General features: G+C 51.3%; 3 protein-coding genes across 3 annotated transcripts in view; 1 reads left to right on the top strand and 2 right to left on the bottom strand.

The window, feature by feature from the left end:
• Positions 1-1,563: 1,563 nt before the first annotated feature.
• On the top strand, positions 1,564-3,574 carry LOC118171175 (galactose-3-O-sulfotransferase 2-like). The gene is made up of 2 exons (XM_035334021.1): positions 1,564-2,094; positions 2,696-3,574. Exons 1-2 carry the CDS (start codon positions 1,804-1,806, stop codon positions 3,566-3,568), a joined length of 1,164 nt encoding a protein of 387 aa, XP_035189912.1. The 5' UTR covers positions 1,564-1,803; the 3' UTR covers positions 3,569-3,574.
• Positions 3,575-5,550: 1,976 nt separating this feature from the next.
• Positions 5,551-8,079, bottom strand: LOC118171293 (aquaporin-12-like). Its single transcript, XM_035334282.1, has 3 exons — positions 6,586-8,079; positions 6,094-6,210; positions 5,551-5,745 (listed from the first exon to the last, which is right to left on the bottom strand). The coding sequence occupies exons 1-3, from the start codon at positions 7,448-7,450 to the stop codon at positions 5,567-5,569; spliced, it is 1,161 nt and encodes a 386-aa protein (XP_035190173.1). The 5' UTR covers positions 7,451-8,079; the 3' UTR covers positions 5,551-5,566.
• A 2,796-nt stretch (positions 8,080-10,875) lies between these two features.
• Positions 10,876-17,060, bottom strand: part of PAK2 (p21 (RAC1) activated kinase 2) — a 43,512-nt gene continuing 37,327 nt past the window's right edge. The window contains exons 13-15 of the mRNA XM_035334280.1: positions 15,925-16,121; positions 15,201-15,338; positions 10,876-14,673 (exon numbers count right to left, since the gene is read on the bottom strand). Of these exons, the coding sequence (XP_035190171.1) occupies positions 14,587-14,673; positions 15,201-15,338; positions 15,925-16,121 (422 nt within the window). The 3' untranslated portion in view covers positions 10,876-14,586. The remainder of the gene's footprint in view (positions 14,674-15,200; positions 15,339-15,924; positions 16,122-17,060) is intronic.

The raw sequence follows: 17,060 nt of genomic DNA on the forward strand, positions 1-17,060 counted from the left end.
TGCTCAAGCACAGCTGCTGAGGTTCATTGGTTATCGCTGCTCCAGCACCTCTTCCACCCACAGAAAAGTGACCTTGCCTTAAAAAAAGATAAAAGACAAGACTAATTTCTGGCAGGAGCCATGATCGCTGTGGAAGTCTCAAGGCCTCTTTCCCCTCTGCCTTGTGCCCTGCACATTTCTTTTACCCACTCAATGCAGTGAATGGTCTGAAACGTCTGCTTCCTTGCAGGAAACTGAAGGCAATATACAGGTGCCAGCCAGGTCGGCTCTGGGTCTCCTTCAGCCTCCTCATCCTTCTCCTGGTCTCATTTCAAGTTGTGGAGAAGCTGCAGCCTTCCAGGTATGTCCCCAGCAGGATGGCAAGCCTGCACTTCATCCTCTGGGCCCTCACTGGCAGTCGTTACAGGCCCAAAGCCACCCTCCTTAACACCACCCTGCAATGTCCTCCTCAGAAATTCGGGAGGGAGAGGTCCCCGCTGGGGCTACCCCATCCAACCCCTGCACCCTGCTCAGATCTCCGTCAAAACAGGCCAGCCTCAAACCCCTCCCAGGATGGAGATGACAGAGGCCAGCAATCACCTCCCCAACCCCTCTGTGCTCCAGGGATGCTGTTGGCATCTCTGCTGCCTGGGCAGATGCTGGCTCCTGCTCAGCCTCTCCCTGCCCAGAGCCTCGCGGCCTTTCCAGCAGAGCCGCTCCCCAGCCTGCATTGTGCTGGGGCTCGTCCCTCCTGGGGCAGGACCAGGCCTTCGTCCTCGCCGCATCTCGTGGGGTTCCTTCTGGTCTGTTCCTCCAGCCCACCCCGGTCCCCCAGCAGCTCTTCAGCATGTTCCCAGTTCAGGGACACCCACCAGCTCCCCTTCATCTCCTCCAGGCTCCATGCCCTTCTCTCTTCTTGCCTTCCCTTGCTTTGCTCCTTTCCTCCAGCAGCGCAGGGGCATTATTGCGCTGCCGTTGCACCCACCCCGACCTGGCAGTGTGGCAGCACCAAGCAGCCAAGACCAGCACCCAGCAGCAGTGCCACCCCCCAGATAAGACAGAGCAGCGGGTTGTTTTCCCCAGCTGGGCCCAGCAGCACACTGTGCCCCCAAAATGAGCCCTGCACCTCTCGCTGCCAGCCCACCTCCTCCCTCTTACAGAAACTGCCCGTGTGAGCTGGAGCGCGCCCTGCAGCGGACCACAGACCACGGCCAGGAGGGCCCTAACTATGTCCTCCGTGCCCCTGGCCTGCTGAGGAAGGAGGATCGCCCTTACAGGCAGAGGAAGGCCATGCTGGAACCCTCTTCCACTAGGAACGCACAAGATGTTTTCCAGATGCACTTGTACTTGGGGCAGGTGACGCCGCAGGAGAGCACTCTGGACAGACAAGAGGGGCACTGGACTTGGCAGCCTGTGGAGAGCAGCAAGAAGATGAAAGCCTACTTTTCACCCCCAAAGCTGAAAACCCACCTCCCCAGCACCAGAAAAGCAACCAAAGGGGAAATATTCCCGGGTCTTCCTGGAAGTACCTCCACAGCTCCAGGAGATGCTGTTGATGGTGGTGGCAGCAGCAAAGGAGTTATCTTTGCCAACGGTGTCATCGCAGAGCAGCACGAGGGAACAACGTCACCCCAGACATCACAAGTGACACTGCAGAGCCAGCCTCAGCCTCAGTCCCTGGGTTTTCCTGGCCAACTGTGGGACAGCTCACTTAAGCACACTGTGCTAAGTTCAGCTCAAGTCCCGCAGGTAGGTGACTTTTACAGGACAGACCTGGAGAGAGAATTGCTCCCCAGCTGGACAGAAGTCTCCACAGATAATGAGATGGCCCTCAGGGGCATCCCTCAGGTGGAAAGAGTCTTCTCTCAGGAGATGTGCGAACCCAAGACCAACATCGTCTTCCTGAAAGTCCACAAGAGTGCCAGCAGCACCGTCATGAACATCCTCTTCCGCTTCGGTGAGACGCACAACCTCTCCTTCGCCTTCCCCCTGAAGGGTGGCCACCAGCTCTTCTACCCGCAGCACTTCATGGCGAGGTTCGTGCAGGGCTTCTCCCCGGGGAGGCCTCCCCAATTCAACATCCTCTGCCACCACATGCGCTTCCTGCAGCCAGAGGTAAGGGGCAGAGCCTCCATGCCTTGGGAGAGGGAGCGGGGTGGGACACTGGTAAAGCACAGAAGTGTTCAGAGACAAAGGTAAAGAGAGAGAGGATGTTGCCCCCCGGGGCCCTGCATGTTATGTGCACCTCCTGGAAGCTTCTGTAGGCAGGTTTGGTGAATCATTGTGCTGTGAACTGGGTCCAAGCCAGGGGACAGTGCCTGCAGCAGACAACAACTGTCCTCTCATTCTTGTCTGGTGGGTCCCCAGAGGACATCTTGCTCCCTGGACAGGACCAGCTGCAGGAGGACAAGAGCTCAGGCCAGCCGTGCCCAGCATCCTCCCTCCTGGGCACCAGGTATGGATGTGGGGGAAAGGCAAGGGACAGGACCGTGACATACCTTGGCCCTAGCCAGATGGACCAGCAGCTGCGTGGGCACCTTTACACCTTTCCTGGGGCTCCCCACGTGGCTGATGGAGGAGCTGCACCCTGAGACCTCCCTCAGTGCCCCCTCAGCTCTATCCTGAGCGAGTGTTCCTGTTTTCCAGCACAGGACTGTGAGCAAGCAGGTCCCTTCGCTCTGCCCCACTTTTAAACCTCCTTCCCCCCCCTCTGCAGGTGCAGAAAGTGGTGCCCAGCACAGCCATCTACTTCTCCATCCTGAGGAACCCCGTGCAGCTCATGGAGTCTTCCTTCGTGTACTACAAGGGCACCTCGGCGTTCTCCCGCGCCCGCAGCCTGGAGGAGTTCCTCAGCCAGCCCTACCTCTACTACAACCCCACAGCCAGTGACAGCCACTACGCCAGGAACCTCATGACCTTCGACTTTGGCTTCAACCCCGATGGAGAGGTCTCAGCCAAGCGGGTGCACCTCATGGTGAAGGCCATCGAGGCGTCCTTCGACTTGCTCCTCATCTCTGAGTACTTTGACGAGTCCATGGTGCTGCTGAAGGAGACGCTGTGCTGGGACCTGGACAGCGTCGTGTCCTTCCCGCTCAACAGCAGGGACAGCAGCACCAGGTCGCCGCTCTCGGGAGCCATTGTGGAGAAGATAAAGGACTGGAACAAGCTGGACTGGGAAATCTACACCCACTTCAACAGGACCTTCTGGGAAAGGATCGACCGAGACATCGGAAGGGAGCGCATGCGGCGGGAGGTGAAGGTGCTTCGGGAGAGGCAGGCGGAGCTGGCAAGGACCTGCCTGCAAGGGATGGGCAGCGTGGGCCCTAAGGACATCAAGGACTCCTCCCTGCGGCCGCTGCAGCACGGCAATGCCAAAATCCTGGGCTATAACCTCAAGCAGGGCTTGGACAAGGAGACGGAGACCATGTGCCGGCGGCTGGTGACCCCGGAGCTGCAGTACAGCACCGCTCTCTACAAGAAGCAGTTTCCCCAGAAGCCCCCCCAGCAGCCCCCCCAGCTCGTCCCCTCTCAGCAGGGCATGCAGCAGGGCAGCGTCTTGCGGCACAGGCTGGAGGGCACCCAAAACTGAGCCACCCTGCCCCCTTTCCAGGCCTGGTTCTCCAGTTCCCATCACTGAGGACGGCTGGGTGCTCGCTCCCTGGGCCTCTGGGGCTGCTCCTGCCCCGTGGTCAGCCTAGGTGGGACGAGACCTGCTGGAGGCCCTGGCCACCTCCATGCAGGCAGGACCATGCAAAAACCTGCTGCTGCAGAGCAGGACCCGTGGCAGTGGGTCCCAGGGCCTGTCCCCAACTCTCCTGGGGTAGTTCCTGGAGGTGGCAATGCAGGGGACTGGGGAGGGTGCCCAGAGGCTGCGGCTCAGCTCAGCACAGGGCTGACGCAGCCCAGCTCCCCGTCCCACGACGCTTGGCCCAGCAGGTGAAGCCACAGCTCCCTGCCACAGGGTGGGTGCCAGGGACACTTGTCCCATCTCACCAGTGCTGCTCGGCAGGAATTCAATGCCAGCATCCATGTGAAAGCACCACGAGGAGCCCCGTCACTGCCCCACAGAGCGGGGAGGCAAAGCACGGGCTGCAGCCAGAGCTGGCACAGGGTCGAGCTGTAAATCAGTGCTGCCGAGCTTGATTTACAGCTCGGGAATGCTTCTGTCTGTCCAGCTGCAGCTCTCCTCCGTTACGCCTCAATGCTACTGCACTGGAAAAACAGCCTCTTAATTAAAAACAACAATGTTCACCGCCACTCCTGTTAAATTCACCTTAATTACATCACTCTGCCCAGTCACTGATCTCCCCCAGCAGCCCAACAAACAGACACCTCCTTGGGGAGAAAAAAAAAAAAAAAAAAAAAAAAAAAGAAGAAGAAGCTTTTTTCCCCCCAGCTCCTTGGTTACATGTCCCCATCGGATGCTGCACTTGCTCAGTGCCTTTATAGGGCTGGCACCCTGCCCCGGGGCTTGCAGCGGTACTGCGGTGCCAGGCTGCGGGTGCACGAGCACCTCTGCTCCAGCCATCCCAGCCCTCCAGTTTGAGTGGCTGCGGGAATGCTCCCTGCACTGCCCGGGGTGGGGGGGGAGATCGGAATTAGTCATGGTGGGGTAGTCAGCCTTATATTTCATATCCTACATTTAGCCTCAAATCAAAAGCAGAGCCAGAGAATCAATGTGGGTAAACAGAGATCACCCTCACCCCTCAGATCCTCCTCCGAGCCTTGGTGGCTTTGCTCTGGGCTCTGAAATGACCCCCGAGTCAAATGGTATTTCTCATCTTGGCCAAAACAGAGAAACTTTGCAAATTAGACAAGGAGGCCCCATTTTCAGCATGATTTCCAAGCCAAAAGAGGTTAAGGAAGAAAAAAGAAAAAAAACTGGTAAAGGATCTGAGCTTCCCAAATCCAATTGGCCAGGGACACGGAGCCTTGAAGGCTTTGGTTTCCATCAGGAGGGGAGGGGACACCACACACCCAGGTACCAAACTGGCATCTGTCACTGTCACTGCAGTGGGGCACCGCTTCTTTACTCACCATTTGCATCTCAGACAAATTAGGCAGGATCCAGGCAGGCTCCGAAAAGCCACGGTGCTCAGCTCGGAGCAGGTCAGGAGCATCATGCCCACCGAGTCCCTGCAGAGCTGACTGCTGCAAAATGCAGGGATTGGCAGCACCAACTTCGGGGACGGGGTGGGATTGTCTCAGACCCCAGCGGTCACATCCAGCCCAGCACAGAAGGGAATTCCCCCCAAAACGCAGGCAGACGAGCAGATTTCTTTCATTTCTGCTCAGTCAGCTGCGCTCTGGCAGGAAGGACACCACTCACCTCAACGCCAACCACATTTATTTCACGTCACAGCGCCTCGTTTCCTTAGAGGTACTTCACATAGCCACGGAGAGCAGCCCAGGGCTGGGTCTGGCGGGGGGACCCCACTTGCACCCCCACACCCCAACACGTACCAGTGCCACATCTGCTAACCACGGGCACCCTGCGCACCCCTATTGCCACCCCACGGCTCCCAGCGGTGCACGCAGCACTGGCCAAGCAGAGCGGCCGGGGGCAGCAGCGCCAGGATGCACGGGCTCAGGCGCGAGGTGCAGGGTTGCTCTTCTCGCCCTTCCCCTTCCGCCGCTCTTCTCCGCCCTCCGCGTGTGCCAGCCTTGCCTTGGGTATCTTGTATTTGCTCTTCTGTCCGTAAAGCAGGTTTTTTTGGAAGAGTCTTGGGATGTTGCCTTGGTGCAGCAAGAGGGCAGTGAGCATCCCTGCAACGAGAGCACGTACCCGCTCAGCGTGCTCCATACGGGGAGCCTCTCCACCCTGCCCGGGGCTGAGCAGTGGTTTTCAGGCCCTCACCACAACCTTTCCCATCACCAAGAGGCAGCTCAGTGCCAAAGTCCCCCATGACAGCACCCAGAAAGCCCTGGCTTTACTACTTCACGGAGAACTTAACCATCGCATCCTCACCATGCGAGGCTTGTTTTGACCCGAAAGGGTGGTAAGCCAAGTTCTGTCCCACTTCAGCCCTTTGCCGGGAGGAGCTGGGGCTGCGCCCAGCATTTCTGCCTTGCAGCGGATGCGGAGAAACGCCCGCTGCCCCCGGGACATCTCACCTGCGAGGGGCCCCAGCCAGTACACCTGGACGTAGTCCTGCAGGCTGCTCCCTGCGCAGGCAAAGGTGGTGGCCACGGCCAGGGCAGGGTTGAAGAAAGCCCCTGTGGTCATCACGGCTGCATGGGGAGGAAGCAGGGCCATCATCAGCCTCAGTCATCTCCTAGGGACAGGCACCTACGCCTGCAGCCTCATCCCTCAGAATCAGGGCACCCTGGTAAGTCACACACACATCACCCCAGGCAAGAAGAGCTCAGTGCAAGACCAAAGGGACACTCGAGGACCACGCTGCTGCTCCCCACACAAACACCAACGTTTCACCCGCTGCCTAGGTGCCCTGAACTGCTGTCCTCACACCAAAACGAACACCTGCCCAAAAGTAGAAAACAAGCCTTCTGCTAGTCGTCCTCTCTCAACTCAAGCCCTAGAGGAGGGAAAAGGGATTGTTCTTCCCTCTCAAAGGGTGTTGTGGAGAAACCAGGGGTGCTGCTCACCTGCATAGGTCAGGAAGGTGACGGTGGCTGCCAGGGCAGGCGCCCGGTACGCAGCACGGCTCCGCCGCAACCTGAGAAGCACAAGGTGGAAGAGGAAAGAGCAGGCACCCTCCACGAAGGCCCCGTGGTACAGCGAGGTGCGGATGGAGGAGCTGCACTCGGAGGCGATCAAGTTCTGGATGAGGTGGAGCTGGGTGAGTTCCCAGGACCAGTAGAGCTTGGTGATGGCCCAGCCTGTCCCCACGCCCACAGCCTGGGCCAGCAGCTTGGCAGCAGTGGCTGTGGGGCCGGATTCGAGGAGCAGGAACTCCTGGAGAGAGACAGTGGGGTTGGCAGACGCTCCATCCAAGGAGGCGGCGTGAACCATGAAGAGGAGAAAGAGCAGCGTGAAGACCACATCAGGGCCAAAGCCACCACCCCACGGGCCAATCTCTAGCAGCATCCTCAGCTCCAGGCAGCTCGAGCAGAGCTGCAGCGACCCAGTCAGCTCCCCAGCAAGGCAGCAGTACGCCCCAGGAGACAGCAGCCTCTTGGAAAGCCGCCTGAGCATCTCGCACATGCTGACAACCAGGAGAAAAAAGGCGATGGAAACGTTCAGGCCAGCCATAGTGACAGCCCCCCGAGGGAGAGACTGAGCCACGTGGCTTTTGGCCTCCAGGAATGAGCAGAGAAAGCTTCTGCACCTCTGTTTTATAACGTCGTGCGAAAGCAAACGTGGCACAGCCCAACAGGCACCTGCCCGGTGGCAGGTCCTTGGGAAACACTGCACGTGCAGCCCCTGAGAGCTGCAGGAAGCATGGGAACGAGCTCTTCCAAGAGGAAGAAAAAACTCTCGTTGCCTTCCTACCTTGAGACCTGCACACATGAGCTGCCCTCCTCACATTTTGCCCACCTCCCTGCAACGCCACTGTGCGAGGATCGCTTCAAACCCTGCCTCTCGCTCCGGCACCCGGCTCTGCCACGCGTTCACCCAGCGCCTGGGATGCTGCCCTGCACCGTGGCCCAGGACTACAGGGCTTTGAGGGCAGTTTGGGGGTGCTGTACACCCCCTGGCTCCTGCCTCAGTCCTTCTTCCAGGCTATTTTTTTAGGGTTGCTTCTGAAAATGAGAAAACGGAATAAAACCTTATTTATTCCCCGACTCCCTACTTTTAACTGAGACCTGGAGCGCAGCTGACTCCATCGTTTCCCCGCACCTCTTTTTAAGGGAGGCTTTACCCTTTCCCAGCACCTTGCCCACGCTCAGAAATAACCCAGGGGCACAGCAAAGCCTTTCCTTAGCCAGCACAAAAGCCTGGCTTGCACACGCTTCCCCGTCCTTGTCCCCCGTAACACCGCTCCTTGCTCGCTGCCGGCACTAACCCCACACTTGCCTGCCGGTGGCATTTCACTGGCGGTGACATCTTGTCCCCTTCTGCTGGTAACACACATGGGAGGGACGGGATCTCTCCCAGCTCCACCGGCAGTGACAGAATTGCTGTCACCCTACAGAGGGAACAGCAGCTCTGAGACAGGAGCGTGAGCTTCCAAGGCATCGGAGCCGCCCCTCAGAGCCCCCACCGCAGCAGAAAGTTTTGGGAAAGGCATCCTGGAGATGTCTGAGGTGGTCATGGGCAAACTCAGCATCTCTTCCCATAGCAGGGCTCTTTGGTCCGCGTTCCCCTTGTCGTTTCCTTCCCCAGGTGCCCACCCAAGGGGGGTTTAGGAGGGCAGCAGGGGGCACTTCTTTTGGAAACCTTGGAAAGCACGAGAAGGGAGAGACCCTGCTGCGAACAGCCTGTCTGAGCCCTTCCCAGCAAGGCTGCCCTGATTTGGCTAGCCTGCCTCAAAATGCATCACCATTTTACATCTTTTAACCCATTTCAGAAGACAGGACAAGTGTGCACCTTTACCCTCAATGAGCAAACAACCTTGCCCAAACACAGGAAGATGAAACATGCTTTAAGGCTCAAACTTCCTATTTTTGGCTCAGTGGAAAGTCAGCACAGAGAGGCAGAGAACTCACCCAGATCAACAAAAAACCCTCTCACACGAGAACATTTCTAGCTGCTGTTACAGGAGAAAGCTGCCACGCATCGAGGCCTAAAAAGCAAGCACATTCTTGTCCCCTTCCTCCAGAAAGCTCTGGCACGGAAAACATTGCACCAGCCGCGGTAAAACTGGAAGATATCCAAACATCTCTTCCTTCCCTCCTGCAGGAAGGATTTTCCCCTTCTCCTTTTCAAGCGTTTAAAGAGTTGTGCTTACAAGCAGCAGCTCAGAGGTCTTCTAAACCTGTTTCCCATCCGCTGCCTGCCATCACGGCCACGGCACATCCTGCAATTGTGTGACACACAGCCCAGGCTTGAGAAAGGGGCTGGAGGCAGTTGCTTAGGGCTCTGATTAGCGGGTTAAGCGATGACAGTGACAGACACGCAAGCAGCCGGCTTCCAGCCGGCGGACAGGAGAGGAGAAAAGCAATACCACCACTGCGGAAAGGGAAAGCTGCATCACCACTGCTCTCCCCCCTCACAGCAGACTGCAGACGGAAATATTAGAAATTCACTGCTCTCACCTGTTTGCATTTTCCCTCAAAAAAAAAAAAAAAAAAAAAAGTTTCTGTTAGTCTGGACTTCAAAGCAGGGGAAAGGAAAAAGACCTTAGAAAAACCTGCTTCTTCTGCACAGCTGAGAGCAACGTCAAGAATTTAGCTGAGCTTAACACAGCCTCACATACCTCTCTCCTACATGCGAGAGGAACATAAGATACTGTCAGGGCTGACCAATACAGCTATTTTTACTAAAAACAATCTTCACAGCAAAACGCAAGCTTAAAAAAAAGGAAAAAATGCAGCTGTCCAAGCCCCTGGGAGCAGGCATCTGCAGACAACTGCTGTGCTTGCACATGAGCCACACGAATCACACTGAAACCTCTTCTTCACGTACTACAGCAAAAACTAGTTCAAAGTGACCCTTTTCAGCCACTCTTCATTTAACCTGCTGTTGCTGGCACAGTCCAAATAATTGTGCTCAGCTCTGCAAACCATAACTAAGCCAAAACCCCGCTCACCTTGAAGCAACACAAGTGCCAATATCCAGGTTCCACTAAACACCTTCTCCCTCCTCTTGACAGCTTTTTCCCCCGTAAATTAAATGCAAATATCACTTAAAGGCAGTGCTAGAGAACATCAGTTTAAAGGCAGAAAGGGTCAGTTAGATATAAGACAAAGATGCTTCAACAAGTTAATTAACCTGAAGAGAGAGTGCTTCGTGCAAAGTGACATTCTTACATCTGGTAGAAAAGGCTTTTGAAGAAGAGAGGTTTCTTCATTTCTTCTTGTCAGCAGTATGAGCAAGGCTCGTACAACATGCAAGAAAAGGGAAGAGATGATTTTCCAGTTACACATGGGAAAGGCACAACCTGAGTCCTTGACAACCAGGCCAGAAACTTCATCTGGATTTCGCCTGAACCAACCTTAACCCCAAGGTAAATTCATTGTGGTGTCCTTTCCTTTAACCAGACCGCAATGCCCACACGTCACGGCACTTTCGTAGTTCCGATGAAAAGCATGAGCAAGTGTCCACAGCCTGCCAACGGCCGCCATCCTTCTCACCCCAAATCCCAGGTGAGCTGCTGACACCCAGCTCCTGCGCTTGGCTTGGTCAAACGCTGATCAGCGGGGACAGTGCTGAAGCTGGAGTCACCTCTTCCCAACAGGCAGGACAGCTCGCTCCCTGCACCGCCACGTTTATACATGCAGGATTCTGGACGATATTCACAGTCAAACAGTCCTGTTTGGAAAGGTCACCGACCACGAGTGCAGCTTACTGCCACGAGCACCGCTTACTGGTCCACCGGTCCCTCCCTCCCTAACAAAACGCTACCTTAAGGCGAGTGCGTGGTGAAAGACAACTGAGATGAACGAGGCTGGTCTTTGAGAGGCTGCTGCTTTGCTCCCTTCACAAAACAGCACAGGATCTCGCTATGATGATGGGTAAGAAGAGGGTGCTCCAGACGTGCTCTGCCCCACCGGTGCTCTGGAGGCGTAACTGACTGTCAGCAGCGTGCGGTGGCAAGGGAAGCTTGTGGCCATCACACGAGGTCGGTACGGAGACTGATGAGTATCAAATTTGAAAAGAAACGGGAGGGGCAAGTGCAGCATGAAATGATATCCATCGTAAAGCATTCATAAGAAGCTTAACGATAAAAATACATTTTGCTGATCTCATTAAGACATATCTACACATTTACTCTTTTCAGCTACTCTTGTCCCAGAAGGCATAAACTCATGACGGGGAAGGGGATGAAAAAATGTTTTTTAGAAGTTTATTTCTAGCCCTGAAAGAACAGTTATTAAACAAAGTCAACAAATACAGTAGTTAATATTGCAGTAACAATTAAATAACATAATGGGATTAAATTACACAAAAGGCAACATTAAAATCTGAAGACAGTTAAAAAAAAAATAAAAAGAAAGCTTGCACCCACTTCCATTTCCACCAACAGTGTGAGGGACAGAGGGAAAACAGACCAGAGACACTTATTCAACGCCAGCTGAAAAGACCTTTAACAGTTTTTCTTACTGCCCCCAGCCACCCCCACCCCCTCTGACAAGGGAGCCCAGCATCCTGCAACTGCTCTGCCCGCACCTCCTGGGCCTCCCGCGTCTGAGAGGTGGGGAAGCCCACAGCACACCTTGCTAACACCCAGGCAGGTCAAAGGGCACGTTCCCAGTGCCACGGTTGCTTTCAATGAGAAATCCAATTTATTCCATGATAACAAAAATCCCAGGAGTCAAACATTCCCTGCATACATGCATGCCAAGCACGAGCTACCCAGCCCCGTACACGCAACCAGTCACACCACAGGACGTTACGCTCCATACGTATTGCCTGCAGGCTGGATTAAAATCCAGTTCAGGATCTTATGCTGGCACCTGGGCGAGCGAGACGTATGGGAATCCCAGCACTTTCAGAAGCAATCCCTTCCTTCCCAGCATCTGCTCAAACTCCAGCTATTCACTATTGGTCTACCCTAGAGAAGCTGAGCAGCAGCAAGTCTTAAAAATGCTCATCTGCTCCCTCCAGGGAAAAAAAATGTGGCCTTTTTTTTTTTGTTTTGTTTTTTTTTAATTTTGCAGACACACAGAGCTGACATTGTTAGAAAAGCAATGCCCAACCCACTAAGACACAAAAGTACGGCATGGCAACCTCCTCGAAGCTTTCCTTCTCTGCCAGCTCAGTCACTATCCAGCTCATCTCTGACCCCAGCTGCTGGCAGCAGGTGGCAAGAAACATCACCCTTTAACACCACTGCTGCGTGGGGCTGGGGAGACGTACACTTCAAAACTGCAGAGCTAAACACAGTTCTGGGTCACACAGCAAGCACTGAGACATGTTTTGTAAAACTCCTGGATCGGGCTACGTCCTGTTTGCTAGGATGACTGTAAGCTTGGAAACCGTCTCCTAAGTACACTAAATGGGACAAATTTCATAATATAAGTTTAAAACCATTCTCATTCATCAATAAAAGTGAACTAATAAGTTAAAATTACTTATGATTTCATGTTTTTCTATTTAAAAAAATCTAAATTTATCACAAGTTATCTTACTGCCTAGTCTGTGCCATCAAAAAAAAAAAAAAGAAAGAAAAAGAAAAGCTCCCACCTTAACTCTAGCACGAGGAGTTTCACAAAGTCCATTGCCAGCAATGGACCGAGGGAATCATCAGTAAGACAGTTTTCTTTTCCTCAGCCAAGCCTCCTTGCTACTTCATTTGATCAGGAAGCCAGACGCATTCAAACCAGGGGCACTATCATTACAGTGTTACAGTGTCTGTGCCTTGCTAGACCTTTTGCCTGGGAAATGCATCTAGATTTATTTATTTGCCTGAAATGAGACACTACCTTGAATTTTAAACTGTAGCTATTCTCCCACTTACAGCTAGAGGGATTTTGTCCTCTGATGTTGTAGCTAGCGTCATTTACTTGGGCGCCTACCACACAAGAGCAGAACACAAACTGAACCGTGCGTGGCACTGCAGTTCCCTGCACAGTAAGGCATCTTGTTGGCACAAAGCCACTTCCTAGAAGCTGATGAGTTACACCAGGCATTTTGGGACCCTGGTCGTGCTTCCCCTCTCCCCTCAAAAGCACAAACAGGCTCAGCAGTTCTGGCTGAGTTCCAGCTGCTCTCAGCTGGAAGTTAGTTTTGTCATACCTTGGCTACCAGTCCCCAGCGCAGTTATTTCTATCATTACACGAACACTGACATTATCTGAAAAGGATTTCTATCTTTTGCCAGCAATGTTTGTAAAAGTGTGCGTAAATTTTATTTGGGGTCCTCTGTCAATACCCAGCAAGCCTGTCCATCCCAGGTCCTGCCCACTGGGAAAGTGATAAAATCCCAGTAAAGTAATGGGTTACTCTTTCACAGAATCATTTGGCACATTGTAACTACAGTTAGTTCTTCATTAAACTGTTTGGGAAGTTGAAATGCATAGACTGCAGCGCCGAAAGTAGCCAGGGGGCACAGACTCTTTTACACTTGCCCCATTAACACTCCAAGAAATCAACCACTGAAGTCGCTCACTGTCCCTCAGAAGGAGGCACTTTTTCTTGCATTGAATGTTCAACTTCAGCCACTCTGGCTGGCGTGTTTTCAGTGAGGAAGGATCAGTGTGACACATCAAGTCTCTTCAGCCTCCAACTAGCCAGCCAAATGAGCCCCATCGATGTCTGAAGGCACTGTTCTCCCTTCTCAGCCTCCGTCTTCTCAGAACAGCGCTTTGGCATTTCCAAGTGTTCACACTCTTCTCTTCGATCTATATTAAAAAAACCTCCTGCGTATTCAGTGTCCTCATATCTGATTACTTGTTTTGATTTCATTAATACAAATAGAGCACATACAAAACTGGAAAAAATAGCTCTAATACTTAAATTCTGACAACACCATAGGTTGATGCATTATTTGCTTGGGGAAAAAAATTACAACATATACAAAAATGTATTTGATACAAAGAAGGGAAATGTAAAATAAAAAAGTCAAAGGCACCAGCATAACTTCCAAAGCCAAAGTCAGAGAACAGATACAATACGTGTTTTTGAACCACCCACCACACCAAGCAAAATATCCCTTAAGCGTCTGGCCAGCAAGTCTAATGGGAAAAAAGAGCACACAGGAAGACAGCTGGAACTGTTTTCTTGCCCTGACTATAGTTGATCATTTGATCATAAATAAAGTATCTGACCCTTACCTACATATCCAAAAACTGACATCCAAAGACTTGACCAATCATGAGGTTTCTACAAAGAGGCCACATCTTTGATTAAAAGTCCACAGAGCACAGGCATACGAAAAAACAGTTGAATACTTCTCTTCCCCCTCTCTCCATACTCGTCTTAAAAAGCAAAATACATCTCAACATATTATGATTTCTTAAGTAGACAAGTTGTTAATTCTACAGTACAGTGACAGCTAATCTGTAAAGGGAAGGAGGGGCAAGATGTACCTTCACATTTGTCACATTTGCCATGAATCTAGTTATATGGGAGCTTACTAGAGAGATTTAAAAGTAAACAGGTAGAGGGGAGGAAGAGGAGAATGCAAGAGATCAGCAGGTAAAATTAGTGCTGCTCTCTGAAAGCTTGAATCGGTCATTCAAGTATTGAAAGTACCCAGAAGGGTACAATGAACGGGAGCTGTTACAGCAAAGTCATTAAAACCCTTAAAACCCTGGGCACAATAAGTGGCATTTCTGGGCTGTCTGGAGAAGAAGAAAAAAAAAAAAAGAAAAAACAGAAGGGCCAGTAATTCAGTCCTCAATTCCTTCTGGACCCCAGAAAGGGATCACTAGAGTCACCACAATTTATTTTGGGTGTCTTCTGGATGAGAGTTTCTTCCCTTTTGCAGATGTTCCCCACCCCCCCAGCAAATCTCCTCCCTCCCCCCAGAAGTGTAACAATTTCATATATTATAAAGATTTGTAAAAAACAAACAAAAAGATGGAGGCCGTGGCAATAATGTTAGCGGTTACTCTTCATTGCTTCTTTGGCTGCCAGGATCAGTGGCGTCAAGCTAGACAGAGGTTTGGCCAGTTTCAAAAAGGGATGCTGCCAAGGAAGAGAGAAACACAGTAAATTAGTAAAAGACCATTTAAAAAGCCTGTATAAGCCACACAGCACTTTTCCATAAAAATAAAGCAGCATAAACACTACCAATGCACAGCTCCTGAATGGACAGACTCAAAGAACGCAACAATTCATAGCACCCGTAGCCTGCTAATCATTCCTTCTCTTCCCAAAAGAGCCTCAGCCTTTCTCTTTCCAGTAATTCACCACAAAGAGGCTCCCCGGTCAAATGCCTTCCCTCAGTCCTATTGTGCTCACTTCAATGGCTCTCTTACAGTAAATCCAAAAATTACTGGATAATTTAACAGTGGCAGAACAACGGCACAGACTACTATCAGAAAGGTTAAGTACAATCTTTGATGACTGTGGTTCCTCCCAAATTATTCTCCCCTGGAGTCCTCAGGGGAAAACACAAAACAGAAGAGGGTGTCAAGTCTACCTTACCATTTATCAGAGGCTTACCCTACAAGTGGTCTCTATTTCAGGCTGTGATAGAAGCTGACTCTTACCTGTAACAATTCTTTGGCTGATCCTCTTTTCTCAACATCCATCTCCAAACACCGGTTTAAGAAATCCCGGAATATTGGGGATAGTTTCTCGGGGTTCTGCAGCTCTGGTGTGCCATTAGTTGCTATCAAATACAAAGCCTACAAAATGAGGAATATCGTATCATCAAGCCAAGTCTTTAAAAGATGTCATACTGACTTGCCTAGAGGCAATTCCTTAGTCTAGACAATAAATGGTTCTGCAGTCTACTTTGCCTCCCCCTGATGAGATGAAGAATTTTAAGAATGCCAGTTATAGGTAGCTGCGACCTATTCTTGCTAGTAGCAAAATAACATTCAAAATCTTTTGGCAACAGATACTTCAGAGATACATCTACATACCTTGGCAAAGAAAATATTAGACTGACACAAACAGCATTTTTCAGAACCTAATGGATTTACCTTCCCTAAACTAGCACAGAAGACTGAATGCATATTCTACTGTTTCAGTTTACAAGCTGGTACAATTGCTGTGCTTCACTTGTCTTCTGAACAGAAGAACTGCTGAGTGCACATTTAAGACAGCTGTCATTCTATTGGGAGGAATTTTCTTGCACCACTGAAGCTTGTCATCTTTTGGGGTTGTTTTCTTTTTAGCGTAAATGCTATCAAGAATCACACTGAGTCCATTAAAATATTCACATGGTAAACACCCACAAACAGTTCTAGCCGTGTCTGGACTTCTTACCCTCAGGGGGTTTTCGTTGAGGTACGGGGGTTCTCCTTCTACCATCTCAATAGCCATGATGCCCAGAGACCAGATATCCACTTTAGGGCCGTAGGCTTTCCGTGTGACCACTTCAGGAGCCATCCAGTAAGGAGTTCCAACCATAGTGCTGCGCTTGCTCTGCTCTGGGGTGATCTGAGCACAGAAGCCAAAGTCGGCTGTAGGATAATAGAATTTAAAAAGAAGTTAAGTCAGTGCATCCCACGTAAGCAGACTTCCTAGAAGACTTCTCTATTACTACACATATATTATACTCCTCCACACTTGAGGGGCTTGGGAGGGAGAGGGGACTTTTCTTTCTTCCCCACCACATTCTCCTTATTACGAACTTGAGTGTGCAAAATGGGTATAAACCTTAAGGTGTTTAAGCAGGGCAGACTTCTGTTGAATGAAGGCAAAGCTTTTTGTCCACTGGAGTAGGGACATAAGTATTATCCTGCAGAAGAATGCTATTTTGCCCAGTCTTTCCTTCAATATTCCTAGACTGGTAGCAGCCAAAACAAGAAATCAAGCAGAACACCAAAGGCAACTCCTCTGTGCACAGCAAATACGTTATACAGCCTGAACGAAGAAACATGAATCTATAAACCATAGCTTCTGCCCTGCTAAACAGGTTTTAATTCTGCAGCTATTGAGTTCAGCATTTCACAGCAATTTGGCCATCAAATACAGGTACTACAGCTGACAGAGACATAGAAACAAGGCTACCCCACTCAGCAGAAGGAACCTAGACAAACAAACCTTTCCACAAGGTAACTACTGAAGAGAACAACCACACTCAAGAAAACAAGAAAAGTCACCTATTCCTATAGCCTTCAGGTGCAGCAGCAATGCATGTTCCATCATGTTACTTTATCCAGCTGCAGCACTCCCACTTCCCAGGCATGTAAAGCATCAATAAGAACACAGTTAAGGCAGGAACCAGATTTTACCTTATTATTGACACTAAGTTTGAGAGAGAGAGAGAGAAAGAGAGAGAATTTTAAATTTTGAATCAATTTTGAAAGTGTTATGCCAAGCAGTACCGACAAAAGAGCCACAGTTCTGGAAATGCTAAGTTGTACCAAGAGGACAGTGTAACAAAAGAACTACCCCCA

This window comes from Oxyura jamaicensis, chromosome 9, assembly GCF_011077185.1.
Source record: "Oxyura jamaicensis isolate SHBP4307 breed ruddy duck chromosome 9, BPBGC_Ojam_1.0, whole genome shotgun sequence".
Lineage (NCBI taxonomy): Eukaryota > Metazoa > Chordata > Aves > Anseriformes > Anatidae > Oxyura > Oxyura jamaicensis.